Genomic DNA, 24,292 nt, shown 5'->3' on the forward strand with positions numbered 1-24,292 from the left:
CTGTACAAACAATGCAGTTTTTTAGCTTAAAGTATCTTATTATTTCTTTTGATGATTTGATGTATCATATGACCAATTCAATCAGTACAATGAGTAAGGAAGCACAGTACCTACAACACATCAAGGCTTAGAACATGGAAAAGCTATTCAAAATACATGACTGAAAAATTTCAGAAAGAATGAAGTTCACTTTTTTTTCAGGGGGACAAAAGAGGTTTGTGTTCTACTGAAATCCTTTAATACAAGATAAACTATTAAAATATTCAAAAGGAAGGCTCCTTTGTTGGTCTTACTGCAACACATGGAGTTCTACTATCAGTTAAGACTAAAACAAGACTGGGCACATATGTTAGAATTTAATACAAATTCTTTTTGAGACAATTAACTGTGTAAAGCATGAAACTACATATCGTACTGTTAACTGACAACTGGTCGTGTATTTCTAAATGTCTGTGTTCCCTCTCAGTTCTTTGGCATGTCACTAATTTGATGCAGATGCCCCCCTGAATGCCCTTGAAAAATAAATAAACCAGCAGTGACATAGCCAAATAGCCAGACACATTGTACTTAATATACAAGATCATGTTTTAAATTTGGGTGCTGGTGCTGATGTTTACACATAAAATTGGTATTTGTATGCCTGGATGCTGGTTGAATAGCAAATATAGAACAGGAAACTCAAGTCTGCATATAGTTTTTCAGTGTATTATCAATGATTTTAAATACAATATATAATAGCTTATAGGCTATTGTCTCTACAGTTAATTTTATGTTTTATATCCCCATAGCATTATACCTCCTTAGAGATGTACTGCATTTTGAACTGTTAATAACAGGCACTTGTGTAAGATGAAATCTCAGCTCCACTAAAGGTAAGACAAAAACTCACTGATTTTATAAGCTAAACTTGGTAGCTTGCTACAGTGCACAGTGTACATTACTTCCCTTGAGGATTACGGGAGACTTGATAATCAAGAGGAGTTGCTTACAGTGATCCAGCCACATTGGTTGTTACAGGTTTTTTATTTTGCACTTCAGCAAAAGTATCTCACAGTACAAATAACATGCTCCATTTTCTGCACATGCTCACCTTCTTTCTTGGGAGTTCACTGTAAGTGCCTTTTGATTTCCAGTGAGTTCTGGTATATAAGTGCAACATTATATTATTATGATTCATGCATTCAGTTTACTTTGATTTGCTGCTTGCTCTTTCAGAGAACAGCATCCCCAATGATCTTTAGAAATAAATGTTTCTACAATGGGTAAGCATGGAAATGTTTAATTTCTATACTCTCATTTATCGAAGCCTAGTGTAAAATATAGTACTTAGAAGAAAAAGATATTATTAAAATGGCATGATAAATACATGTATATATTTGGTCTAGAAGTTATTTCCAGTTTGTCATCAGTCTATAGGTCCATTTTAATGACTAAATTGCTATAGTGACAACAACATATCTTCAAACCTAACAGAAATTAAATCTTAACCTAAATATTCTGAATATATTTTGAGCAACACTATACTATAAAGTAGACTTTTCTATGGTTTATATCTCAGAGTTCTGTGTGTAACACATATAACATTATTACTATTTCCCTATCAATATTAGTCAAAAAGTACTTACAAAATGGTCAAATAAATTGTAAACTAATGTATTCTATCACTGGTACAATGTAGAAAAAGGAACTTCAGCAATAATCTTCCCTGATGCCTGTTTTGATTTCCTGCTTTCACAACAGGATGTTATCACCAAAGGAAGCATTTCTTTTCAGGATACTGCACTCCCCATAGTGGCAGCTTCTGGTGTTTAATAGACCAGAGCCAGAGTAAAACCTGTACCCAGGCTTTCTTGGCCTCTGTATCCTTCATAGACCTGAACTGGTGTACTTGCTAATTGAAGAATTGGTTTTATATGGACTATTTACATGGACTGTCACAAATGTGGAAAGTTATAACCTTAATTTTAGCTCGTATTCCCTGAATTTTAATTGCCCAGATAAATGGCAATAAAATGTCATAGAAAGTAAGGGATGACAAAACCCTGAAATCCTAAAAAAGGTTAAATGTACATTTAGAAGAGTGTAACCAATTCCATTGTAATCAGCTTTAGTGACTTCTCTTGCTTTCACAATTAGGAAGTCTGAAATAGATTTTGATTTTCAATGAAGCTCTTACATGCATAGAATTCTGCATCAGTCATTATCATAGATGCAATCTGAAATGGAAATAAAATACAAAAATATTAGTACCATGTCGAACTTCAACTCAAGGATAAAGTTATTTGGTGTAATTAAATATACTTATTGTATTGTTTGAAATATGCCATCAACATACCATCACCAATATCATCATAGATCTCTCCATCGCTGTAAGTTAAAAAAAGAAAAATGATGTATTTAAAAAATGAGACATCAGAGATGTATTACTATTTGCAGGCAGATACAAAATGGTGTAGCAGTATGGTGCAGACACACTATCAAGTACTTAATTTACTAATTAGGTATTTGAAACCTTTGTGGTAACAGAACAGTGTTGAGCAAGATGGTCAGGTCAAAGGATTTTCCGTGAAGGGTAGAGCTGGATACATTTATATCTAATGTGAAAGACTTGCTTTGTTAAAAGGTTGAGTTTTTTTAAATTAAGTTTTTAAGTAACTAACAAACTCAGAGATATTTCCACAAAAATTAAATACTTACTGATTTTTTAAAATGAAAATCACAAAAAGTGAGTAAAAAAATCAGTATGCCCTTGAAATTCTTATTTGTTTCTGTACTTGGCAATGCTCTAATCGTTTTGGAGAAAAAGCTTTTTAGATGATGCATTTAGGTAGTGTCTGTAAATAATAAATTCTTCATGAACAAGAATTTTCAAAATAAATCACTTGGGTACACAAACAGGCCCATGGAAGCTAATAAGGCTATTTATAAGTTAAATGTTTATATAAGTGTTTGCAGGCCTCAATTCTAGAAGTGACATCTGATTTGGTATTTAAGGGTATAGCATAATGCCCATTGAAGGGAATGGAAAGGCTTTGATGAGAGTTTTTTATTAGAAACTAAATGCAGAACTCCACACGATTATTCAGAGCAACACTGAGCCAAATTTGTTCAATCCCAATAAGACTGAAAATAAACCTAAAAAAAAATTGGTCCATTTTAGTTAAAAATTTTAAAACGGCAACCACACACCTAATCATATTAATGTGAAGTTCAGTAATAGTTCTAGTACCAATAATGCTTGATTTATGTAATATTTCATGGTTTAAACCAGAGTTTATGGTTAAGCAATGAGGCCTGTGGCCCTGGGAAATTTCCAGCAAGGATGTATGTGACTAATTCTTGAGAAATCTGAACTCCATAAAAATAACTCAGTCTGCAGGACTAGGATGACATGCTAAAATAATGACGTTTCACTTTTCTTAACAACTTAGAACAAAATTGAGTGTTACAACCATTTTTTAAAAAATATCACTTTGTACTTACTTCTGAACTAAATTGCTTCTCAGAACATAGCCATCTGTAAAATAGAAATAAATATGTATTTAAGTTAAATTCAAATAGTCATATTTCTTCTGTTGCTAGAACTAATGAAATGCAGTTTTTCTCTTTCAGGTACTTCAGATGGAATGGCATAATAGATCAATAAAAATGTACAATGGTTATGTACTCAATGAACATTTTGCTATGTTCAATTTTAGTTTTAGTTATTCTTATTTGCTTGTTTAGTATAACGTGGTGCCTTAGATGGGCAATCAGAATACTACAGTAGCTCCAAGACCAATTAGATGTCTACTGTGCCAGGTACTTTACATATTAATAAAATGTCATTTCTCTTGTTTTGTTGCAATAGTTACCGCTGTGTACAGAACTAATGCTGAAAGGAGAAAATAGTAATACACGTTATGCAAGACTAGGTTTTCATCTTATATTTTTGTTTCTTGATTGCATTAGAGGGATGTGAAGCAATACCTATTAACACAAAATATAATACAGTTCGTGAACTATAGCATAAAAATGTGGGATAACTGCATAAAAATATTTATAATAGTAAATAATAGAAATATCTATAGTTTCCTTCAGGGACAAAAATGTCCTTCAAGGTATATACATCAATTGATTATCATTAACTATAATTTTTAAAAAATTAACTGTATCATATTGATATCAGCTATTTATACAGATAAGAAATACCTTAGAAAATCTACTCACTAGTGAATTATTCTCTTACTTTATTTCATTACTAATGAAATAAAATGAAACTACACACATTCTTCAATGTAGTTAATCTCTTGAAAAAATTACTCACTGTCTTTGGTAAAAGATACCTCCTGAAATACTGTCAACTGGTATAACATATACAAGCAAAGAGAAAGCCATAACGATAATTACATATTTGTAGATAAACATTAGTATGTTGGTACAGTTCTAAAGGAGAAATGTGATCCTCTGTTATATTTGAAATTACAACATAAATTTACTTCTATTATTCATTAGGAGGTTTAAATGATCACACTAAAATGACAGTTTTTTAGTAATTCATACACAATTCATAGGTTTTAGAACATATTTATTAGCTCGACTTGTAAAGTTCGTTGAATTCTTGGAGCTGCTACTGCTTCAGGTACTTAGAGGAACCATGATATACTACATAAATTATCAGTTTTCTGCTAGTATTCCCGGTCAGTCCAGCTGAATCCTTTAGGTCAGTCTAGCTGAATCCCTATATCTTAGTGTTTTGCCTTAAGGAATTACTTCCTCCTTCACACGAATTTTTCTTTTCTGATACACAAGACATGAAAGTATAATATTTTTTTTAATGCACAGTAATGTCCAGCTAAAGAATCTCATATTTTATGTTAAGCCTTTTTTACATCCAAGCTCTAATTTTATTCCAACTGAAATTGCCCTTTTCAAGATCTATAACTTTACTTGTAGGAGAAATGTTCCCTTGTAAATTGGCATCAAACACAATGAGCTAGTGCTGTTGCCCAAAGCTGCGGAATTATGTCAGTCTTTAACTGGCCAATGTTTTGATACATAAAAATGTCCTATGATTCCTATATGGAATATTGGAAAAGTCATCTGACAAGACTAATATCCCAAATAGTCCTACAAATAGTAGTAGTAACTAATGCTTGTATACAGCTTTTCTTCACAAAGAAACACTTGTACAATTCATTTTAACTTGGTGTATTTCCATATTAAAATAGGCAGGCATCAGTATGCTATGACTCTCAAATATAAATGTTTTTTTCCAGAATATACTATATTAATTTCTATGTATAAAATAGATTAGTGATTTGCTCTGTGAAGGCCATAATATTAATACATTAAAACCATGGCATTTTTAAAGAAAGCTTTTGTGTTGTGCTAGGGCTGAAGTTTGCCTAAGAAGACATTGATTTGAAGTGATTCCGTTTAAGACTCAACAGTTACATGAATGAAAAAATAGTTCTATGCATTTCATATTTGATTTCAGCTATGTAAAGTAAAATTGGCTTAATTTGCCTGTATTTATATCTTCAGGGTCATGAAGGTTTGATGCTTGCATACATTCTATTATAACTTTTGCCTACTAAAGATGTTAAACTTCAGGAAATTTTCAACAGTCAAAGAACCCAGTGCTGCAGATTTTCAGTCACCCATGTATTCTCTCAGGCTAATTGCATGTAGGTACACATAGGGAAGGCTCTGTCTGCTCAGGATATTCTTTGCCTGGTTGTCTCTCCTCCAATATTTTCATCTGGGATAAAGGTGTAGAAATTCATTTTTTTAAAAGGTGTCATATTTTTAAAATTCTCTTTAAGCAGAGTCCACTAATTTCCAGGATTCCTGAAGTCTCCTGGGAATCATTTAAAATCATTTGGCTAATCTAATATTCTCTGTTTCTTCTGTTAATTTTCTCAACAAAGTACATTAAAGCAAAATATCTTTGCTTACAGTCATGGTGTACAAGCACGGTGTACTTGCAAGCCACATGTGCATGTGCCAGTCCTTCTACCACCACAAAGCATAATCCAGATTCTTTTGACAGCCGCTAGCCCCTAAATATGTGGGACGAATGGTGAAAGAGTTTGGGGCTCAAGTTATCTTCTCTTCCCTCTTTCCGTTTTTGGGTGACGATGTGGGATGGAATAGAAAAATTAAGTCCGTAAATGATTGGCTTCGGGACTGGTGCTACAGGCAGGGCTTTGGGTTCTTTGATAACATCTGGTTTTATAAGACACCAGTCCGGACAGTGATATGTGGGAAAGGTTTATCCCACAGGGGTAGAAGGATGCTGGGACAGGAATTAGCAGGGCTCATTTGGAGGGCTTTAAACTAGATTCGAAGGGGGATGGGGTTGTAGCTGGGCTTGCATCAGTGGGGCAGCACGCTGGAATCCATAAAGACCGGGAGGCCCCCCAGGCCCCTAGGGTGAAATCAGTGTGCTCAGCTCGCTCCCTGAAATGCCTGTACACCAATGTGCGCAGCATGGGGAATAAGCAGGAGGAGTTAGAAACCTGCGTTCGGTCAGGAGATTATGATCTGGTGGCACTAACAGAGACATGGTGGGACAGCTCACATGACTGGAATGTGGTCATGGATGGCTATGTCCTTCTCAGGAAAGACAGGCCAGCCAAGCGTGGTGGTGGAGTTACTCTTTACGTGAGAGAGCAACTACAATGTATGGAGTACTGTCCAGGTGCGGTTGAGGAGCGAGTTGAGAGTCTGTGGGTGAGAATTAAGGGGCAGGCTGGCAGGGGTGACACTGTTGTGGGAGTCTATTACAGGCCACCAGATCAGAGTGAGGGTGTTGATGAGGCCTTCTACGGGCAGCTGAGCGTGGCCTCACAGTCACAGGCTCTGGTTGTTATGGGGGGTTTTAACTACCCTGATGTTTGCTGGAAGGACTACTCAGCCAGCCAGCCTCAGTCTATGAAGTTCCTCCAGTGCATTGATGATAACTTTCTGATGCAAATTGTGGAGGAGCCGACTAGAAGAGGTGCGCTGCTGGATCTCGTCCTCGCTAACAAGGAGGGTCTGGTTGAAGCAGTAAAGGTGGGGGGCTGCCTTGGTTGCAGCAACCATGAGATGGTGGAGTTCAGAATCTCCTATGGTGGGAGCAGAATACCGAGCAGAATTGCAACCCTGGACTTCAGCAGGGCCAATTTTGGCCTGTTCAAACAGTTGCTGGAGGAAGTTCCGTGGGCAAGGCTGCTTGAAGGTGAAGGGGCCCAAGATAGTTGGTTAACATTCAGGGACTGCTTCTACCAAGCTCAAGATCAGTGCATCCCGACGTGCAGGAAGTCAAGGAAGGGAGCCAGGAGACCTGCGTGGTTAAACAGGGAACTGCTGGGCAAACTCAAGTGGAAGAGGAGGGTTTGCAAATCATGGAAGGAGGGGCTGGCCACTTGGGAAGAATATAAGGCTGTTGTCAGAGGATGTAGGGAGGCAACTAGGAAAGCTAAGGCCTCCTTAGAGTTAAACCTAGCGAGAGGGGTCAAGGACAACAGAAAGAGCTTCTTCAAATACATGGCAGATAAAACTAACACCAGAGGCAATGTAGGCCCACTGATGAACGGGGTGGGTGCCCTGGTGACAGAAGATACAGAGAAGGCAGAATTACTGAATGCCTTCTTTGTCTCTGTCTACTCTGCCAGAGGCTGTCCTGAGGAGCCCCGTAGCCCTGAGGCCCCAGAGGAAGGCAGGGCAATGGAGGAGTTTGTCTTAGTTGATGAGGACTGGGTTAGGGACCAGTTAAGCAATCTGGACATCCATAAATCCATGGGTCCAGATGAGATGCACCCGCGGGTGCTGAGGGAGCTGGCTGAAGTCATTGCTGGACCGCTCTCCATCATCTTTGCCAAGTCTTGGGAAACGGGAGAGGTGCCTGAGGACTGGAAGAAAGCAAATGTCACTCCGGTCTTCAAAAAGGGCAAGAAGGAGGATCTGGGCAACTATAGACCGGTCAGCCTCACCTCCATTCCTGGGAAAGTGATGGAACACCTTATCCTTGGTGCCATCTTAAGACATATCAAGGATAAGAGGGTCATCAGGGACAGTCAACATGGCTTCACCAAGGGGAAGTCGTGTTTGACCAACCTCATAGCCTTTTATGAAGACGTAACAAGGTGGATTGACGATGGCAGAGCGGTGGATGTGGTCTTCCTTGACTTCAGCAAAGCATTTGACACCGTCTCCCACAGCATCCTCACGGCAAAACTGAGGAAGTGTGGACTGGATGATCGGGTAGTGAGGTGGACTGCAAACTGGCTGAAGGAGAGAAGCCAGAGAGTCGTGGTCAATGGGGCAGAGCCTGGTTGGAGGCCTGTATCTAGTGGAGTGCCTCAAGGGTCAGTTCTGGGACCAATACTATTCAATATATTCATCAACGACTTGGATGAGGGAATTGAGTGTACTATCAACAAGTTTGCTGATGACACCAAGCTGGGAGGAGTGGCTGACACGCCAGAGGGCTGTGCTGCCATCCAGCGAGATCTGGACAGGCTGGAGAGTTGGGCGGGGAAAAATTTAATGAAATATAACAAGGGAAAATGTAGAGTCTTACATCTGGGCAGGAACAACCCCAGTTTCCAGTATAAGTTGGGGAATGACCTATTAGAGAGCAGTGTAGGGGAAAGGGACCTGGGGGTCCTGGTGGACAGCAGGATGACCATGAGCCAGCACTGTGCCCTCGTGGCCAAGAAGGCCAATGGCATCCTGGGGTGTATTAGAAGGGGGGTGGTTGGTGGGTCGAGAGAGGTTCTCCTTCCCCTCTACTCTGCCCTGGTGAGACCTCATCTGGAATATTGTGTCCAGTTCTGGGCCCCTCAGTTCAAGAAGGATAGGGAACTGCTGGAGAGAGTCCAGCGCAGGGCCACAAAGATGATGAAGGGAGTGGAGCATCTCCCTTATGAGGAAAGGCTGAGGGAGCTGGGTCTCTTTAGCTTGGAGAAGAGGAGACTGAGGGGTGACCTCATCAATGTTTATAAATATATAAAGGGTGGGTGTCACGAGGATGGAGCCAGGCTCTTCTCGGTGACGACCAACAGTAAGACAAGGGGTAATGGGTTCAAGCTGGAACACAAGAGGTTCCACTTAAATTTGAGAAGAAACTTCTTCTCAGTGAGGGTGACGGAACACTGGAACAGGCTGCCCAGGGAGGTTGTGGATTCTCCTTCTTTAGAGACATTGAAAACCCGCCTGGACGCCTTCCTGTGTAACCTCACCTAGGTGTTCCTGCTCCGGCAGGGGGATTGGACTAGATGATCTTTCGAGGTCCCTTCCAATCCCTAACATTCTGTGTTTTCTGTGAAATACAGCCCCTGCTGATCTCACACTCTTTCAAATTTACTAATCCAAAATTATATGTGTAAAGTTTCAGTTTCTAAGTAATTTATTCATATTTATGTGGCTTCTGTAATAGGGAACAAGGCAGCAGGTCAGCACACTTCATCCTGATTACTCAGCACCACTGAAAACAGTGATACATTGGGCCAGCCGCTCCCTGACAGTGTAAAGGTAGCTTGGAGGGGACACAGGTTATGTTTTCAGGCACTGAAGTCCACTTATATCCTAATGTTTAAGAAAAATCTGTGAAAGTGAATTGAAGATTTTTGTGCATTTTGAAAGGTACGTGGGTCAGACCAAGGCAACAGTAAGAAGGAATTTGGGAAGGTAAATGAGAATCAGTTCCTTGTTTCACTTTTGAAATTTCAAATCATTTCATAAAAATTAAAATAAGTCATAGCAGAATATGTACCTAGGATAATCAGCCCTTGCTTAAAAAGGTGGGAAGACATCATAATATTATTTGTAATTTTGTTTAACTGCTGGTAGGGGCATGAAGCTATAAAAGTGCTTCATAAGTTAATGATCAAATGGAAGAATTAATGTGCAAGAAAGTAACAAAACCATATTTAATTGTTGATTTTCAGTCTATCTGGCCTTCAAAAGGTAAAATCATCACTTTTATATATGAGGGCCTAGGGGAACTAGAGCAAATAATAAAAACTCTTGTGCACTTAACTAAATTAGGATTCAAACTTCACTAATTAATGTGAAAATTCACGTAGATCTATTCAGAGGTTTTCAGGGAGGACATTTTTGTTTGTTTTACCCCTTTATGCATAGCAAATCCATAGCTCCTGTCACTATTTGAAAGGCTTTGAAGACTATGTGAGGAAAACCGCCGACATGAACTACTTTCTACTTTGTTGTTAATTTGATTCAAAAAATGCAGCATTGAAAACTGCTCTTTGGGAAGTGGCTGTACTAGTGCAATTCATATTTTGAAAAACATATGTGTTGTTATGCAAGAAATTCTTCCTCATCCTGCAGGCCTGCCAGGAAGAAGGCTATACTCCAGACTGTAACAGTTGAGTACAGAGGGGAAAAACAGAAGGAAAGTGACTGAATCCCCGTCAGAGGTTTATGACATTGGACTATCTTCTACATAGCTCAGAGGTAAAAAGTAAAGGTGAGTGGAAGGATGCTGCTCTGCTCCTACACAGAGTGAATTTTCATGTGATTCGAAAAGTATTGTAACAGAAGAACATTAAGAAATTGAAACCAACAGTAGACAGTTCAGGCTTTTCCAAAAATGCAAAAACTTCTGCCAATGCACACTCTGGCCAAGGGTTTCAAAGAAACACTGAAAGGCCTCACGCAGCTCCCAAAGCAGGCAATGAGGACATATGCCTTGGGTCAGCTCGGGGCAGGCGATATGACTCCTAAGCAGTTTCCTCCCAAGCCTGTTGGAAAGATTAAGCTGCATCTCTGGCAATCCGAAGAATATTATTATTGATTTTCCCTTGGCTGCAATCAATGGGCAAATACTGCCCAGAGGTGCAGCAAGGGTTTTACTTTTACTAGATTCTGTGGTGCATCATAGCTATGCTCTTTTTGGCAAACAAAAGGAGACAGACATAACAAAAACATCTGCTGATCTTAGTTGGTGCAAAGCAAGATTTACGTAACTAAGCTGTCCTTTTTATCACATTTGTTATCTCTTGTCTATTTGAGTTTTATTTTTTTTAAGGCAAGCCGCTCTTAAAACACAATAATAAAATAACAACTATCTACATCTTGTCAGCCACCAGAGAAGGACAAACACAGGTCTTAAGCTCTACTTAAGCTCTACGACAGGAGTTACTTACATTTTCCTTCTTCGTTCCTGCACAGGACCTTGGTATCATCTGTACTTTCTATAATTTCAAGAGACTCCCCTGGTTTAACTTGCAAATCTTTAGATCCCCATCTTCTTTGGGGCAAGTCCTGGACTGTGGTGGTAGAGTAGAGAACTTTAATTTCACCTTCAAACTGCAAAAATAAAATGGATACTAGTTAAAACCCACCAATGTAAATCTTAGAGTCATGCATTTTTAGACCAATATATTCCCATTTATTAATATTTTTTTTGAAATTAGGCAAATAATTGTTTATGCTATGTATTATGTGCCCATGCTTGCCATTTGGACTTACAAAAGCTCATATCACTATTTTTACAAGTAGTAATACTTTACCTTTCAAAGGCAAAATAATGGATTATTTACAAATTGGGGCATACAAATTGGAGGACACCATATAGATACTTTAGTCTTTATATTTTATGTGAACTAAATTTGAACAAAACTTACTTTGAACTTTCTTCTGAACTCTTTCTCTTCTCTTTCAATCTTTTTAAGCTTTTGTGCATCTTTTTCATCTGATTTATGGTTTCCAGGGTTTGCTGATTTTGATGACCTAAACCAAGAATTTCCAGATAAAAACAAAGTTAGGAACATGTCTGAGGTATTGATAACCTTTCCAATAATTTTAGTGAAAATGCATTTGCCTTCACATGTCTTCAGTATGTTTTTGTTGCTCTACAAAACTAATAGGGATAAGACAATACGGATTTTATTTCAAAATAAATAAAAAGCTGGGATTGTCTTTCCTAATTGTCTCTTTTTATGAGTTCAGATGTGAATGTATCTATCACATAAGTGAATATAGAAAATTATCTGAAGTATCTAGCTGTTACATCAACAAGAACATTACATCTACCAAAACAGTTTAGGTAAATGATACCTATCACTTTAGAATCTCTAGGCAAGGAGCAATTTTTGTGAAGTCTCTGTATCTTTGGGCAATGAGCTGAATAACACATGTGCCCCTGTGTAGGCAGCCTTTCATACAGTGGCTGTGTAAGTCCTGTGAGTACATAGAAATCCTTGCTACACCAGGGAATCTGTGTTACATGACCCATTTCAAGTTCTGTTGTTTTTTACACATCTCCAATACTGTTGACTTGTGCCAATAAGCATGGAAGGGTTTCACACCCAAACCGCCCCTCCTGATGCTGCACCTATAATAGGAATTTAAAGTCTGACTCTACTTTTCATAGCATCATAGCATCATAGAATGGTTTGGGTTGGAAGGGACCATAAAGATTATCTAGCTCCAACCCTCCTGCCATGGGTAGGGACACTCTCCACTAGACCAGGTTACTCAAAGCCCCATCCTTGAACACTTCCAGGGATGGGGCATCCACAGCTTCTCTGCACAGCCTGTTCCTGTACCTCACCACCCTCATGGTGAAGAATTTCTTCCTTACATCTAATCTAAATCTACCTTCTTTCAGTTACCAGTACCCACTATTTACTTATTTACTTTTTAATCCTTTCCAGTCTCTGTAGGACTTGTGGATGACAGTTTCACTGATGATGAATGTATGTGCGTGTGTGAACTAACCTAGATTTAAGTTAGGAGGGCCATGTCTTTTCCATTGGCTATACAGTTCAAAGAGCTCTCTCTGTTTTAATGCCTCCAGACTAGATTGTTGTAGTGCACTCTGTAGCTGCACCTGAGTGGAGCTGGTGACAACAAAATGTGACATGTTGCTGTCATCTTCACAGATGCGTCTGTGCTCATAGCACATCTGTGCTCCGGAGATGGCTGTAACTTCCTGGTCCAGGGATGAAAGTTTTCCAAGTTGTACTTTACACCTCCAGATGTGTTTCCTAGTCATGATACAGGGCACTGTCTCCTTTTCTCTTAAAATACTGCAGCAACTGACATCCTAACAGTCCCCAATTTTGACAGGAAGAGGACTGCATGCAGAGAATCTGCAATGAAGTACCTTTAGGCTGTGCATTTATTTTTACCTCTTGTCCATCAGGGGCTGAATTCATTGAAATTAAACCCATGCTTGTTTATTTTATAGTCTCATTATGATTTCAATCTGAAATGGAATTGATCATTCAACTGCCATTGTCTATAGCAGGGTTAGGAGAGCTACAAAACCTGATACCATCAAACAAAGCATATGTTAGTAGCAATCTACATATAGTAAATACTTTGAAAATGTGTCACAATGTATTACAGATTTCTAATCAAGGAGGTAATTCCCGTTTTCACTTGCTTGTGTTCAGGCGGTGGAGGAGGGAAGTCTGAAGAATCCACATCATCATAAACATCACTGTCTCCACAATCTGAAAGAATAGTGTTTAAAAGAATGGAAAGTTATTATGCGATCCTTGAGTAGTGAATACATTGTGTTAGAATCTGTGGTAGTGTAGCTAAATTGACAAGAAATTGCGACAAGTACTGTAGCCATTTAATCATCTGTAGTAACTATGGGTTCTCTGTTTTGCACAATCTACTGTGCAAAACAAACACCAGCCAACATTTTCAGAATAAGGCTGTTTATTAATAATAATAGGTGTTCACTGATATTTTAATCTTCTTAAGCCGAAGCAAGTTTTAGCACATGTTGGCTAATGCAATAGCCTTTAATCTTCATTTTAGTTAGTCCATTTCCCACTGTGTTGCATCAAAGTATATTTTTCGGGTTTGATGTTAATGTACACTCAGGTAAAACTGCAGCACTCTAGTCAATGCTAGGTTACTGTAAAGTGGAAATACATCACATGTATGTTAGTTTTTAATCCATCTTGCAATGCCAAAGCAGTGAAAATAACTCTTACCTGAAGAATATACTTTGAGTCACATATTTATAGAGAGGAAATATTAGTTCAACTCATTAGATCAATGGCTAGAAACATCACAGTAGGTGATAAAAGATTTAGAACTTGGTTCAGGCAAGAGCCTCAAAAGTTGTAAGAACTTACTTTTTATTCGATGGCTGAGCTGATATTTATGAGTATATGTTATCTTACAAAGACACTGCAAGTGATAAGTGTAACAACAAGCACAGGATCATAGAATCATAGAATGTTTGGGTTGGAATGGTCAGGGACACCTTCCACTAGACCAGGTTGCTCAAAGTCCCATCCAGCCTGATCTTTTCCACCACTTCTCTGGGCAGCCTATTCCAGCTCCTCATCACCTGCATGGAGAAGAATTTCTTCCTCATACCTAATCTAAATCAACCCTCTTTCAGTTTAAAGCCATGACCCCTCATCCTATCAGTACATGCCCTTATAAAAAGTCCCTCTGCAGCTTTCTTGTGGGTGCCCTTTAGCTACTGGAAGGCTTCTGTAAGGTCTCCCCAGAGCCTTCTTTTCTCCAGGCTGAACAACCCCAACTCTCTCAGCCTTTCCTCACAGGACAGGTGTTCCATCTCTCTGATCATCTTCGTGGTCTCCTCTGAACTCTCTCCAACAGGTCCACATCCTTCTTATTTTGGGGGCCCTGGAGCTGAATGCAGTACTGCAGGTGGAGTCTCACAAGAACACCTCTGTTTTTACTTTTGAAGTCTTGCACAAAGTGTTTCTTTCGAAGTGTATCTGTTTATACTCAAAATGTCAAATAAAATGAACTGGTGGAAATCTCACAGAAAATAATTACTTGTAAAAAACACATAATTTTTTCTAGGGAGTTTGCAGTGTATATGTATCTCCTGTCTGTAGCCAAATCAGTCACAATATTTGAAATTCGTTTGCTGGAACTAGGTAAGCAATGGGAAATCCTGTTTCCTTCCTTAGATATATTTTTATTACTAGCATGATACAGAGTAATGTATACAGAAAAAAGGACTGGGAATCAATATGGAGACTGAACAATAGGCTACTAATTACCTTTTCCAAACTGCTTTGTTGAAGGAGACATGCTGGGGGGGGGAAAAAAAAAAGATGCTCATTAAGTATTTATATTACATTAATAGGCTATTTCATAATTTAAATTATAACACTTGCAATGGAGAGGCTCCAAGTAATCTCCAGACATTTTGAAGCTCAGCTGACACCAGCAATACTCACAGACTAAATATATTTTTTCCACTGAATCAACGTAAACTGGTTCAGAAATGAATGGGAGACAATGGTGGTAAAAACACCAATTGCTGATCTACTCTCTAGGCAAGAGGGGTAGAAGACAATCTTTGTGTTTTTCTGTTTGGTGTATTATTCCTAAAATTTGGATTAATAGGACTAGATTTACCAACTTAGCTAAATTCTACTGGTAAGCAAAGTACATTTTAACTGAGGATGCAGCAAACCTGTATCACCAGAGTGGCACAAAAATTGTGGAGTATTTCAGTGCTCTTCACTTTTTTTTTTTGGTATATTTTAATTAGCTGATTTATGCAAGAAATACAGCTTGTTCAGAGAGTAAGTGCAGGTGAAAAGAAACAAGGTCAGTGTTTTTGCAGAAAAGTGTCATCCTGAGCTGCAATTTGATGCATGATTCATTAGGCTGCTGTCAGAATGTTAGTAGCATGTGATCAATTCTTTATTAGAATTAGTTAATGTGCACTGTGATTTCCTGGCAAACTCTTACAACAAATCTCCATTATCTTCTGCCCCATTGACTTTGGTTGTTTTTTCTCGTACACTTTTCTTTTTGTCATCTTTGACCTTTAGTCTCTTCAAGATTCCCCAGGGCCAGCTATTATTCTTATCTTCATCCTGCGATACAGACCTTTGGAGTATGCATGTAATTATCACAATGTAAAATGTACATTCTTTTTAAAAGGTTCAGTTTAAATTCTCCATTGATGCACATAATTCTTGTTAATGCCAACAATGTATACACAAGGTGAGGATGCTTACCTAAATGCTAAACACTAAAATGCTAAAGTAGAAAATGTGTATGTTAGGTCATTTGTAGGTATTGAGATAGATTTGTAGGTATAGGTATTAATCTAATGGCTTATTGTTTTCATGTTGTTACTTAGCAAACTAACATTTTGTTTATTATTTTCATTTCAGAGCTATTTTGTCTAGTTGGGAATTTGAGCATTTCCATGATTGCAGCTGCTTTTGCTGACATACCAAAATTAATTACTGAACAAAACTTCTCCAAAAGACCAAAGAAGCCATTTTTTTGGCTTCATGAATCCATCCTGATGAATACCCACTTGCTGATCATCCTAATTCTTGCTAATTACTGTGCCTAATTCAAAAATACTAAAAACTGACATGAAAAGACTCTGTTAAAGAAGCAAATTATTTAAATGATACAAAAACATACCTGGTTACAGCATCCTCATCATCAATCCCATCATAAATTTCTTGATCAGAAGGAGGAGGTGGGAACATCTCTTTAACAGATCAAACAGTGAATTATTGTATTTACATTTAATGCTGCTGAATAGAGTATTTGTTATTGGCCTCATAAATATGACAGGTATGTGTGCAGTTTATTCAATATCTTTGCTAGGGGACTCTTTCTGAAAACCAGAAGGGCCTATTTATTAAAACAGTGATTTAGACTTAACTCGGTTGGAATAGCAATTAAATGTAGCACTGCTGATATAATAGTATGAGTACTGAAAAAAAATTGGATTTACTCTGTATTCAATGAAATACTAAATGGCTGATTTTGGCTGAGTCATTATGATGACTGATGGCTTTTAAATTTTTGTGTGTGGCTTGAGTGATGATCGAAGATGTCAGACCAACATTCAGCAAATAACATCTTCTGTTCATCCACAGAAGCTAGAGGCAAGTGCAATGTAAGCTCCTCATTTTGGTCTCAGTTCTGACCTTTAAGCCCCACCTCCTCCAGTGCAGGGTTAGCTCGGTTTCCAATTCTAGCCACTGGTCAGAGTAGTCACTGAAACCTGTACTTAGCTGGCAGCAGCTTCATTCAGCACTGCCAGTGGATGCTTCTGCCATGACTAGTATCTAAACTCTAAGCTGAGAAGATGAGCTGTGCTCTTGTGATCAACAAGGAATGCTGCATAAATATATATGCTACCAAAGGGGAAACTGAGTTTGAATGTGCATTCTTGACAGTGTGAAACTGCTGCAGTCATACTGGTTAGGACTCCAAAGTATCGCTGAAACTGAAGTTCCTCTTAATTCTGTCAGCAAAATGCAGCTTTAATTGGTAGTGTTACTGGATATTTCAGAACCGGATTTCTCTTGCACAAAACCTCTTGGTCCCGTTAATATTTTGCCAATTATATCTGTGCTGTGGTATGGGATAATTTACCTTAACACATAAAAAAATAAAGTTTTGTCATCTTCTGGCATGCTTTTGATTGACAGTATCTGAAGACAAAACTTTTGTCTCACCCAAGCTCTCGTAAGTCGAGAGAAAGTTAATTTGCCCACTATACTTCCTTGTTTATTGCATGTTAGCTAACATTTAGCATGCTTATGGATAATTACTGCATTATTTGGAAGCTGCAGAGGTTTGGATTTGAAGGTAAGCAGTACACAGAAACAACTCCCCTCCCTCAAAAAAATATAGGTAGAACTTACTTCCAGCTCCACTTCGACCATCACTCTGACTGGAAAAGCAAACAAGAGATGTTTTAGAGAAAAACAGTCATCCTTTAAAAAAAGAAAACACCATGATCACCCATCACTTTTGTAGGTCTGACTTCTAAATCTTTTGGCTTTGGTACTTGTCTACATTGCTAGCTGAGTGGTACCAATTCTGCACTGAAACCTCAGGCACATGCCTTGTCTTCTTTTCTCTCTTTCACCACACTCACACCAATTTCTTATGGGCAAATGGTGATTGCATTCCCACTAATGCTAAAGAAACTCTGTCATCAAATTCTTAAGTGAACTACCCCTCAGATGAGAAGAGATTAACTTTCAATAGATTCAGGTAAAGCAGGAAAAATACTATTTTCTTTTCTTGGAAATAATTTATTATAAATCAGAAAAGAGTATTTAAAAATATCATTCACAGTAATTCAAAGGGTTATAAGAGGGAGGGAGAGAAGGTTATCAATACCACCTTTAGTTAATGTAAAAACAAGACAGTCTTTTATAAGTAAAGCTATGAAACAAATTCTCTCTGCATAAATCAATGCAGATATTTCAAGCCAATGAAGGTTCACATTTTCATAGAAGTAGAACATTTGGTCCTAATTGTTCATCATTGTTAGCAATTTACAATGAAGTGTCATTTTCAAGGAAATGCAAACTGATGTTTACAGCTATAACAATTAACTATTTTTAGAATACATTTTATATTCCTGTTGATATCTTTAAAATAGAGTACAAAATATAGCTTAAGATCATAGGTTAATTCATGTTGGAAGGGATCTCTGGAGGTCATGTAGTCACACTTGATGGGAATAAAAATATAATCTGACTGAACAGTAGAGAGTGCACCCACACACTTTACATTCCTCCTGTATGAGGGGATTTTCTTGAGATGAAATGGTAAACAAATGAAATTATTGCTCAGCTACCTTTCATTAGGTGAGGCTTAAAACCTCTAACTGCATGTTTTTAACATTTCAAGAATTCCATATTATCCCAGTGTTCTAACAGTAATAGAAAAAAACCTGATAGATTCACAGTAGTTGAGATTATTTCCAGGTCAGAGCCTTACTTAAACTCGTACATCAAAGCAAGGTATTTGTTAAACTCTTGTGCCAAGAAATTCTGAAAAACAGCAGCCCTAGTCACTTATTAATTTTGGAATATTAACAATACTACTGATAATGAGATAATATTATTTAGTCAGGAGGCTTTTTTAGTATGGCATTCTCACAGTGGTTTCAAAACATGTTGATGTATGTCAGACCTTCCAACAATTCATGCTCATGAACTGAACAGAATGCTATTAATCACTAGAGAAGATAAAAATGTCAAAATACAGCTTAAAGGATTTAACGAATCTGAGCCATTCATTCATCCTTCCAAGTTCCTTACACTGTTATTTCAGTATGCAACAGTGTAAGTATTCTTTTTGCTCTTGAATTCAATACATTTTCTAAATTCCTTGCATTGAAATGATTAATTGTAATGCTTGACAAAGTGAAAAGTATTGGCCAAGGATACTTCTGCAGTGAAGTAGCTAATGCTCAGATTACCTCAAACCTTGAAGAACTAAAGCAACTCTCGTGGCTAGGTTATGATGCTATGAGACCAGTGTGCAGGGAGGGAAACTGATATTGAGCAATCTGGAAAAATATCTGATGCAAAACTATATTGGCTGCTTCAAGAATTCCAGCCTGAAGGCAGATCTTTCCAAGCACTGTTTCTGGAGCTCATGGGCATGTTCTAGCAGCTGAGGATCAGCTGCACCCATCAGCCAGCCAGCTGCATTCCCTTTATTCCAGCCAGGCCTCTAAGTTAAGGTGCTGGGAAGCAGTAAAGTAGATATAATAGCTGAGTGTTTCAAGAAGGTTGTTCTACACATTGAAATCCTCTACGCTCACATGCAGATCTCTAATCTGAATCCTGGGTTATGTATTTCTGCACCTCAGGTCATGTAATGGAGAATGGGCACTGATTTGTTGCATCATGTGACAGAAACAGACTCCTACGTGGTGTCGGGCAACAGAGGTACCCCATCACAATGGGTCATGTGATCACCTTCACTTCTGTCACAAGATCACTAGGATATTTCCCTGCCAGCAAGTCTGATACACTGCTGGAGATGGTACTTCTCTAGCTGCAGATCTGTTTGATGTGAAAAATATGGCACATACAGTAGAGAGCCTGCAACGTAGTGCTGCATTGCAAGTACATGTGAGACTGTGCCCTAGAGAAGCTTCTGATGAAGTCAAAACAAGTTTAGCTCATACCCATCTCATGAGATTTCATAGGTCTTATTTTCAGGACTAAATATGTTAGCCACACTCTTGTCTGAAGGGGCATCCTAGTCACGCTTCCAGAAGTCCTTTTTCTTCAAAAGGAAAGAGGTAGTAAGACTCATAGTCTGAGAGCAATGAGAGTGATCAGGAGTTGCACAGTGCAATGAATGTTTCCGTTGCTTTTGGAGTCTTTTATTCTTGCATATTATAAAATGCAGTATGTGACTTGAAATGACAGAACAACAAAAGAGGGAGTGAAGAGAATTGCACTTCCTACAGGTGATTTGTAATCCTGCGTGTTTTGCATTTTGTTCTCTTTTGGACTGCAATACTCTAGGTCTTCTTCCAATAGTATGGATTCCTCCTGAGTATGAGTGCTTATAGGTGCTGGATTCCAGAATCCGTTATTATTCCTCTGACTGTATTCAGTTTGAATACCTCGGTTATATATTTATGATATAAATGGCTGTTCTTTCATGGCAAGAGACTGCTTTGTTGTAAAACTCACCCTGTCTAAGCTGACAGGGTTGAATAATTGTTTCCTTTTCATGTGTTCCTTATACATACCTGCTAATACTGTCCTGGTCTCCAACATCATCATAGACTTCTTGGTCACTCTCTGGATGTTTTACAGCAGTTCTGGCAGACGGTTGTTGCTTTCTTTTTAAAGAATCATAATCAATTTCCACCATGGTTGTTTTAATGTATCCATCTAAATGAATGAAACCATACAATTAGGCAGAGATAGTTTTAAAGCTTATGGTAAAGGAATGACTTTAACAGAAGGTCCAGAATCAGTGGCTGAACTGTTTTATATGATCTTTGAAAAATATCTACACAAATAGAAATCTCAGATATGTCTTGGATCTCCTCCCAAGCTTGCCTCAGCTGATGTCAAGTTAACTTCACCTTTATTTGCTTCTCAGCTACAGAAGAATAATTTTCTGTGCATATTCCAGGAATTATGGGGCAAGTTCCAATTCTTGGCTAACCCTAAGACTATTGCAGGCTTGTGGCATATTTTAGGGCAGTCCATGACATAAAGATTCTGGCAGGTCATTAGGAGAAAGAGACACTTTATTTGCATTGATTATACTTCAGATTGGTAGACATGCTGCAAATGTGCTGCTATACTCTTGTTCCTGGATCTTTGCTAAAAAGATGAGATTATACCATTGGGTGCAATGGCTCAGGAGAAAACTGTAGCAGAGCAGTTGGCTTGAGATTGGGAACTCTGCCTCTGCTGAGGGGAATTTTAGACAGGTGTGCTGCCTGTACAGAAGAGAGCATGAATGGATTTTCTTGACATTGAAAAAAGCTCATACATTTCTTGAAGATGGACAATCTGCCACTCCACTGCTTCTGAGTGAACCCAGTTTTTAGTGTGCTTCCCCTCAAATCTGTAATATTTTTCTTTCTTTTATTTAAATGATCAGGACAGATTTCCCTCTGCTGTTTAGTCTTCTTCACAGACCATTATTGGCCTGCAAACATTGAAGGCTGAAGCACTGGTGAAACAAAGTGGGCTATAACATTGACACTTGCCAGTGAGAAGCCTTATATAGCTTGCAGATTTGCTGAAGCAAGAATCGCTTTGTGAAAAGTAAATTAATTAAAGAAAATACTCATCTCCCAGCCCTCATCAAGTTTTGTTTTCCTATATACAAAATGATCCATGCAAAAGTCTTATCTACAAAATTTTGAAGTATCATAGAATAGCTGGTATTGGAACTTACCTCTTGAGATCACCTTGGCCAATTCCCCTACCCAAGCAGGATTTGCTACAGCAGGTTGCCCAGAACCATGTCCCATCAGGTTTTGAAGGTCTCCGCGGATGGTGACTCTGCCACCTCTTTGGGCAACCTGTTCCCTTGCATGGTCAGCCTCATAGTAAAAAAGTGGTTTTGGATGTTCAGACAGAATTTCATGTATTTTGGTCTGTGCTTGTTGCCTCTTGCACTGTCTCTGGGCACCATTAGAAAGAGCCTGACTCCATCTTCTTTCTACCATTCCATCAGGTATTTGTGAAGATCCCTCCTGAGCCTTTCCTTCACCAGGCTGAACAGTCCCAGCTTTCTCAGCCTCTCTTCATACGAGACACGCTCCAGTTCCTTAATGTCTTTTTACATCCAGTAGTACAAAATGCTCAGCTGCTATTGTCTAGTTCTATATGTGTGAACTGTCTTGCTGAACTTATTGTCATTTTAGTCTCTTTAAAAATCAAGCAAGTGCTTTTAATAATTTTCATTATTTTATGGATCAATCTTTTAATGTCTTTGTTATGGATCATTAACCTCTTATCATATTCCAGATCCACTGATGAAATTTATAGAATCAGAGACACATCTTGGATTTCAGACAAAATAAAATCTAGAAATCACTTAGAAACTTTCCATAGAAATAGGAACAAGACAAACACTTAAACCAGGACCTAAATATTGTCTGCCTCTATTTTGGGAACACCCATGTTATTTTTAATGCAAAGAGGTGAAAAACCATGATCCTTGTTAATTGCATGGAGCTGAGTTCTGATGCTATTTGAAGGCCGACAAGGAATTAACTCTCAATAGGTCCATGAAGTTCCAAAGATATTGTTCCTAACTTATTTTAGTGCCTATATATATTATATTATGTTGTACAATAACTTCTTATTATGATATAAGCCTTACATGCCAGCTAAGGACAGGAAGGTGAGTTGTGGTAATTATTTACTTTAGTGGCCAGTGACTCAGCCTTGGTAAGGCTGCTCCTTGATGTAATGTTCACATGTTTGCTGTCATACAGTGAAAACATTCAGGAGCACAGTGAAGAAACAGAACTCACAACATCCTTTTATCCTGCCCAGCCACTTTCCTTCTGGGTTGTCTGTAAGGCGAAGTATTTCAATTTCATCCCCCTGTTTGACAGTCAGCTCATTCTTCCCTCCCTTGTGGTCAACACAAGCTCGTGCCTGATGAAGGACTTGGATGGATCCCATTAACTGCAGAGAAGAAGCATCAAAAGAAAACACAGATGTGGAAAAATTGAGTTCTTTCTGGAACATTCGGACAAAAGAAAAAAATAACAGTAATTATGATTATTTGTTTAATTGACATTTAAAATAATCTAGGCAAATAAACAGAAAGACATCACTCCTGTTCACAACTACCCAGTTTAAATTAACAATCTGGAATGAAAAGAGACAGCCATGGCATAGCAGTGGAGCAGCTGAAGGAGTGACAGACAAAATCACAGAAATATAAAGACTAAAACCAACAGGCTAACCTACCGAGCCTTTCACAGGTTCACAGATCACACATGTTTAATTCCAGTGGGCAGCTCTACATAGTTCCAGCAGAACTACTCATGTGAGTAGATGTTCGTTAACATAAATAAGTCTACCATGTAATGTTCTGTGTTTGGAATCCTACTCTATAAATGATTCTACAAGTACTCACAAGAGATGATCACATTGTTTACTGGAATTCAGGATTATCTTTGTGAGATGTGTTATGGAGAAACCACATTGTATTTTAGTATTTGTGGCTTTAAGATATATGTGATCTTGCAGAGGTGGGTGACTGTTGACAATTATAGACAGGCTCAGGTGGTGAAGAAATGGCAAAGAAAATACATACTAAAGTGTATTTGTTTGCATTTAAGAATAATAGTATACTTTAATGGCCACAAGAGAGCAGTCTGCCATCTGAAAGCATTCAGCGCACTAATGTGTAGACTTCACAGAAGCAATCTGAAAAGCAGACAGGGCCTGACAAACGCCAGCTAACCCGATATTATTAACTATTAGCATTTTCCTTTAATATTTGCTTGTCAACTTGTGTCAGTCTCCACAGCAGACCAAGGCCATGATGTAAGAGGATCATCATGGCTTTACTATGTACAGAGCATGATAGGAGGAAAAACAAAGCTGCCCACTATGTACCAAAGGAAGCACAGTGGAGCATTGTGGACAGGCGTTTGTTAATGGAAAATGACAAGCAGATTGTGAACTGTGGTAGCATGCTGACCACCAGCTATATAAAAATGATATAAACAAGAAAGAACTGTATCATCATTTAGCCCCTAGACTTTGATAGTGACTGTAGCTCCCCTACACATTCTGTATTCCCTTCCTCCTCATTTAGACCAGAAATCCCTTTAGATCCCATTAGACCAAGACAAGGGCAATATGTTGCGATATAATGTTGAAATCTCTTGAGGGCTGGATACTGTTGTATCTGACTTCAGTGAAGCAAACGACACTAAGTATATGGAATCCAATGCCCACTTTTATTAACAACTTTTGTTGCTGTTCTAGTGATGTAGATGCTTTTTAAACAGAAAAGTGAAAGGTAAAGTTTTTAAGGCCTTTTTACA

General features: G+C 38.3%; 1 protein-coding gene across 1 annotated transcript in view; it reads right to left on the reverse strand.

Moving 5' to 3' along the window:
- Positions 1-1,551: 1,551 nt before the first annotated feature.
- FYB1 (FYN binding protein 1) overlaps positions 1,552-24,292 on the reverse strand; it is a 55,491-nt gene continuing 32,750 nt past the window's right edge. Inside the window, 13 exon segments of the mRNA XM_065656635.1 lie at positions 1,552-2,199; positions 2,201-2,216; positions 2,336-2,367; positions 3,484-3,517; positions 11,142-11,304; positions 11,622-11,727; positions 13,349-13,457; positions 15,006-15,037; positions 15,706-15,846; positions 16,399-16,468; positions 17,637-17,665; positions 20,504-20,648; positions 22,760-22,916. Coding sequence (XP_065512707.1) covers positions 2,133-2,199; positions 2,201-2,216; positions 2,336-2,367; positions 3,484-3,517; positions 11,142-11,304; positions 11,622-11,727; positions 13,349-13,457; positions 15,006-15,037; positions 15,706-15,846; positions 16,399-16,468; positions 17,637-17,665; positions 20,504-20,648; positions 22,760-22,916 — 1,101 coding nt within the window. The 3' untranslated portion in view covers positions 1,552-2,132.

The sequence above is a fragment of the Caloenas nicobarica genome, chromosome Z (assembly GCF_036013445.1).
Source record: "Caloenas nicobarica isolate bCalNic1 chromosome Z, bCalNic1.hap1, whole genome shotgun sequence".
Classification (NCBI taxonomy): Eukaryota; Metazoa; Chordata; class Aves; order Columbiformes; family Columbidae; genus Caloenas; species Caloenas nicobarica.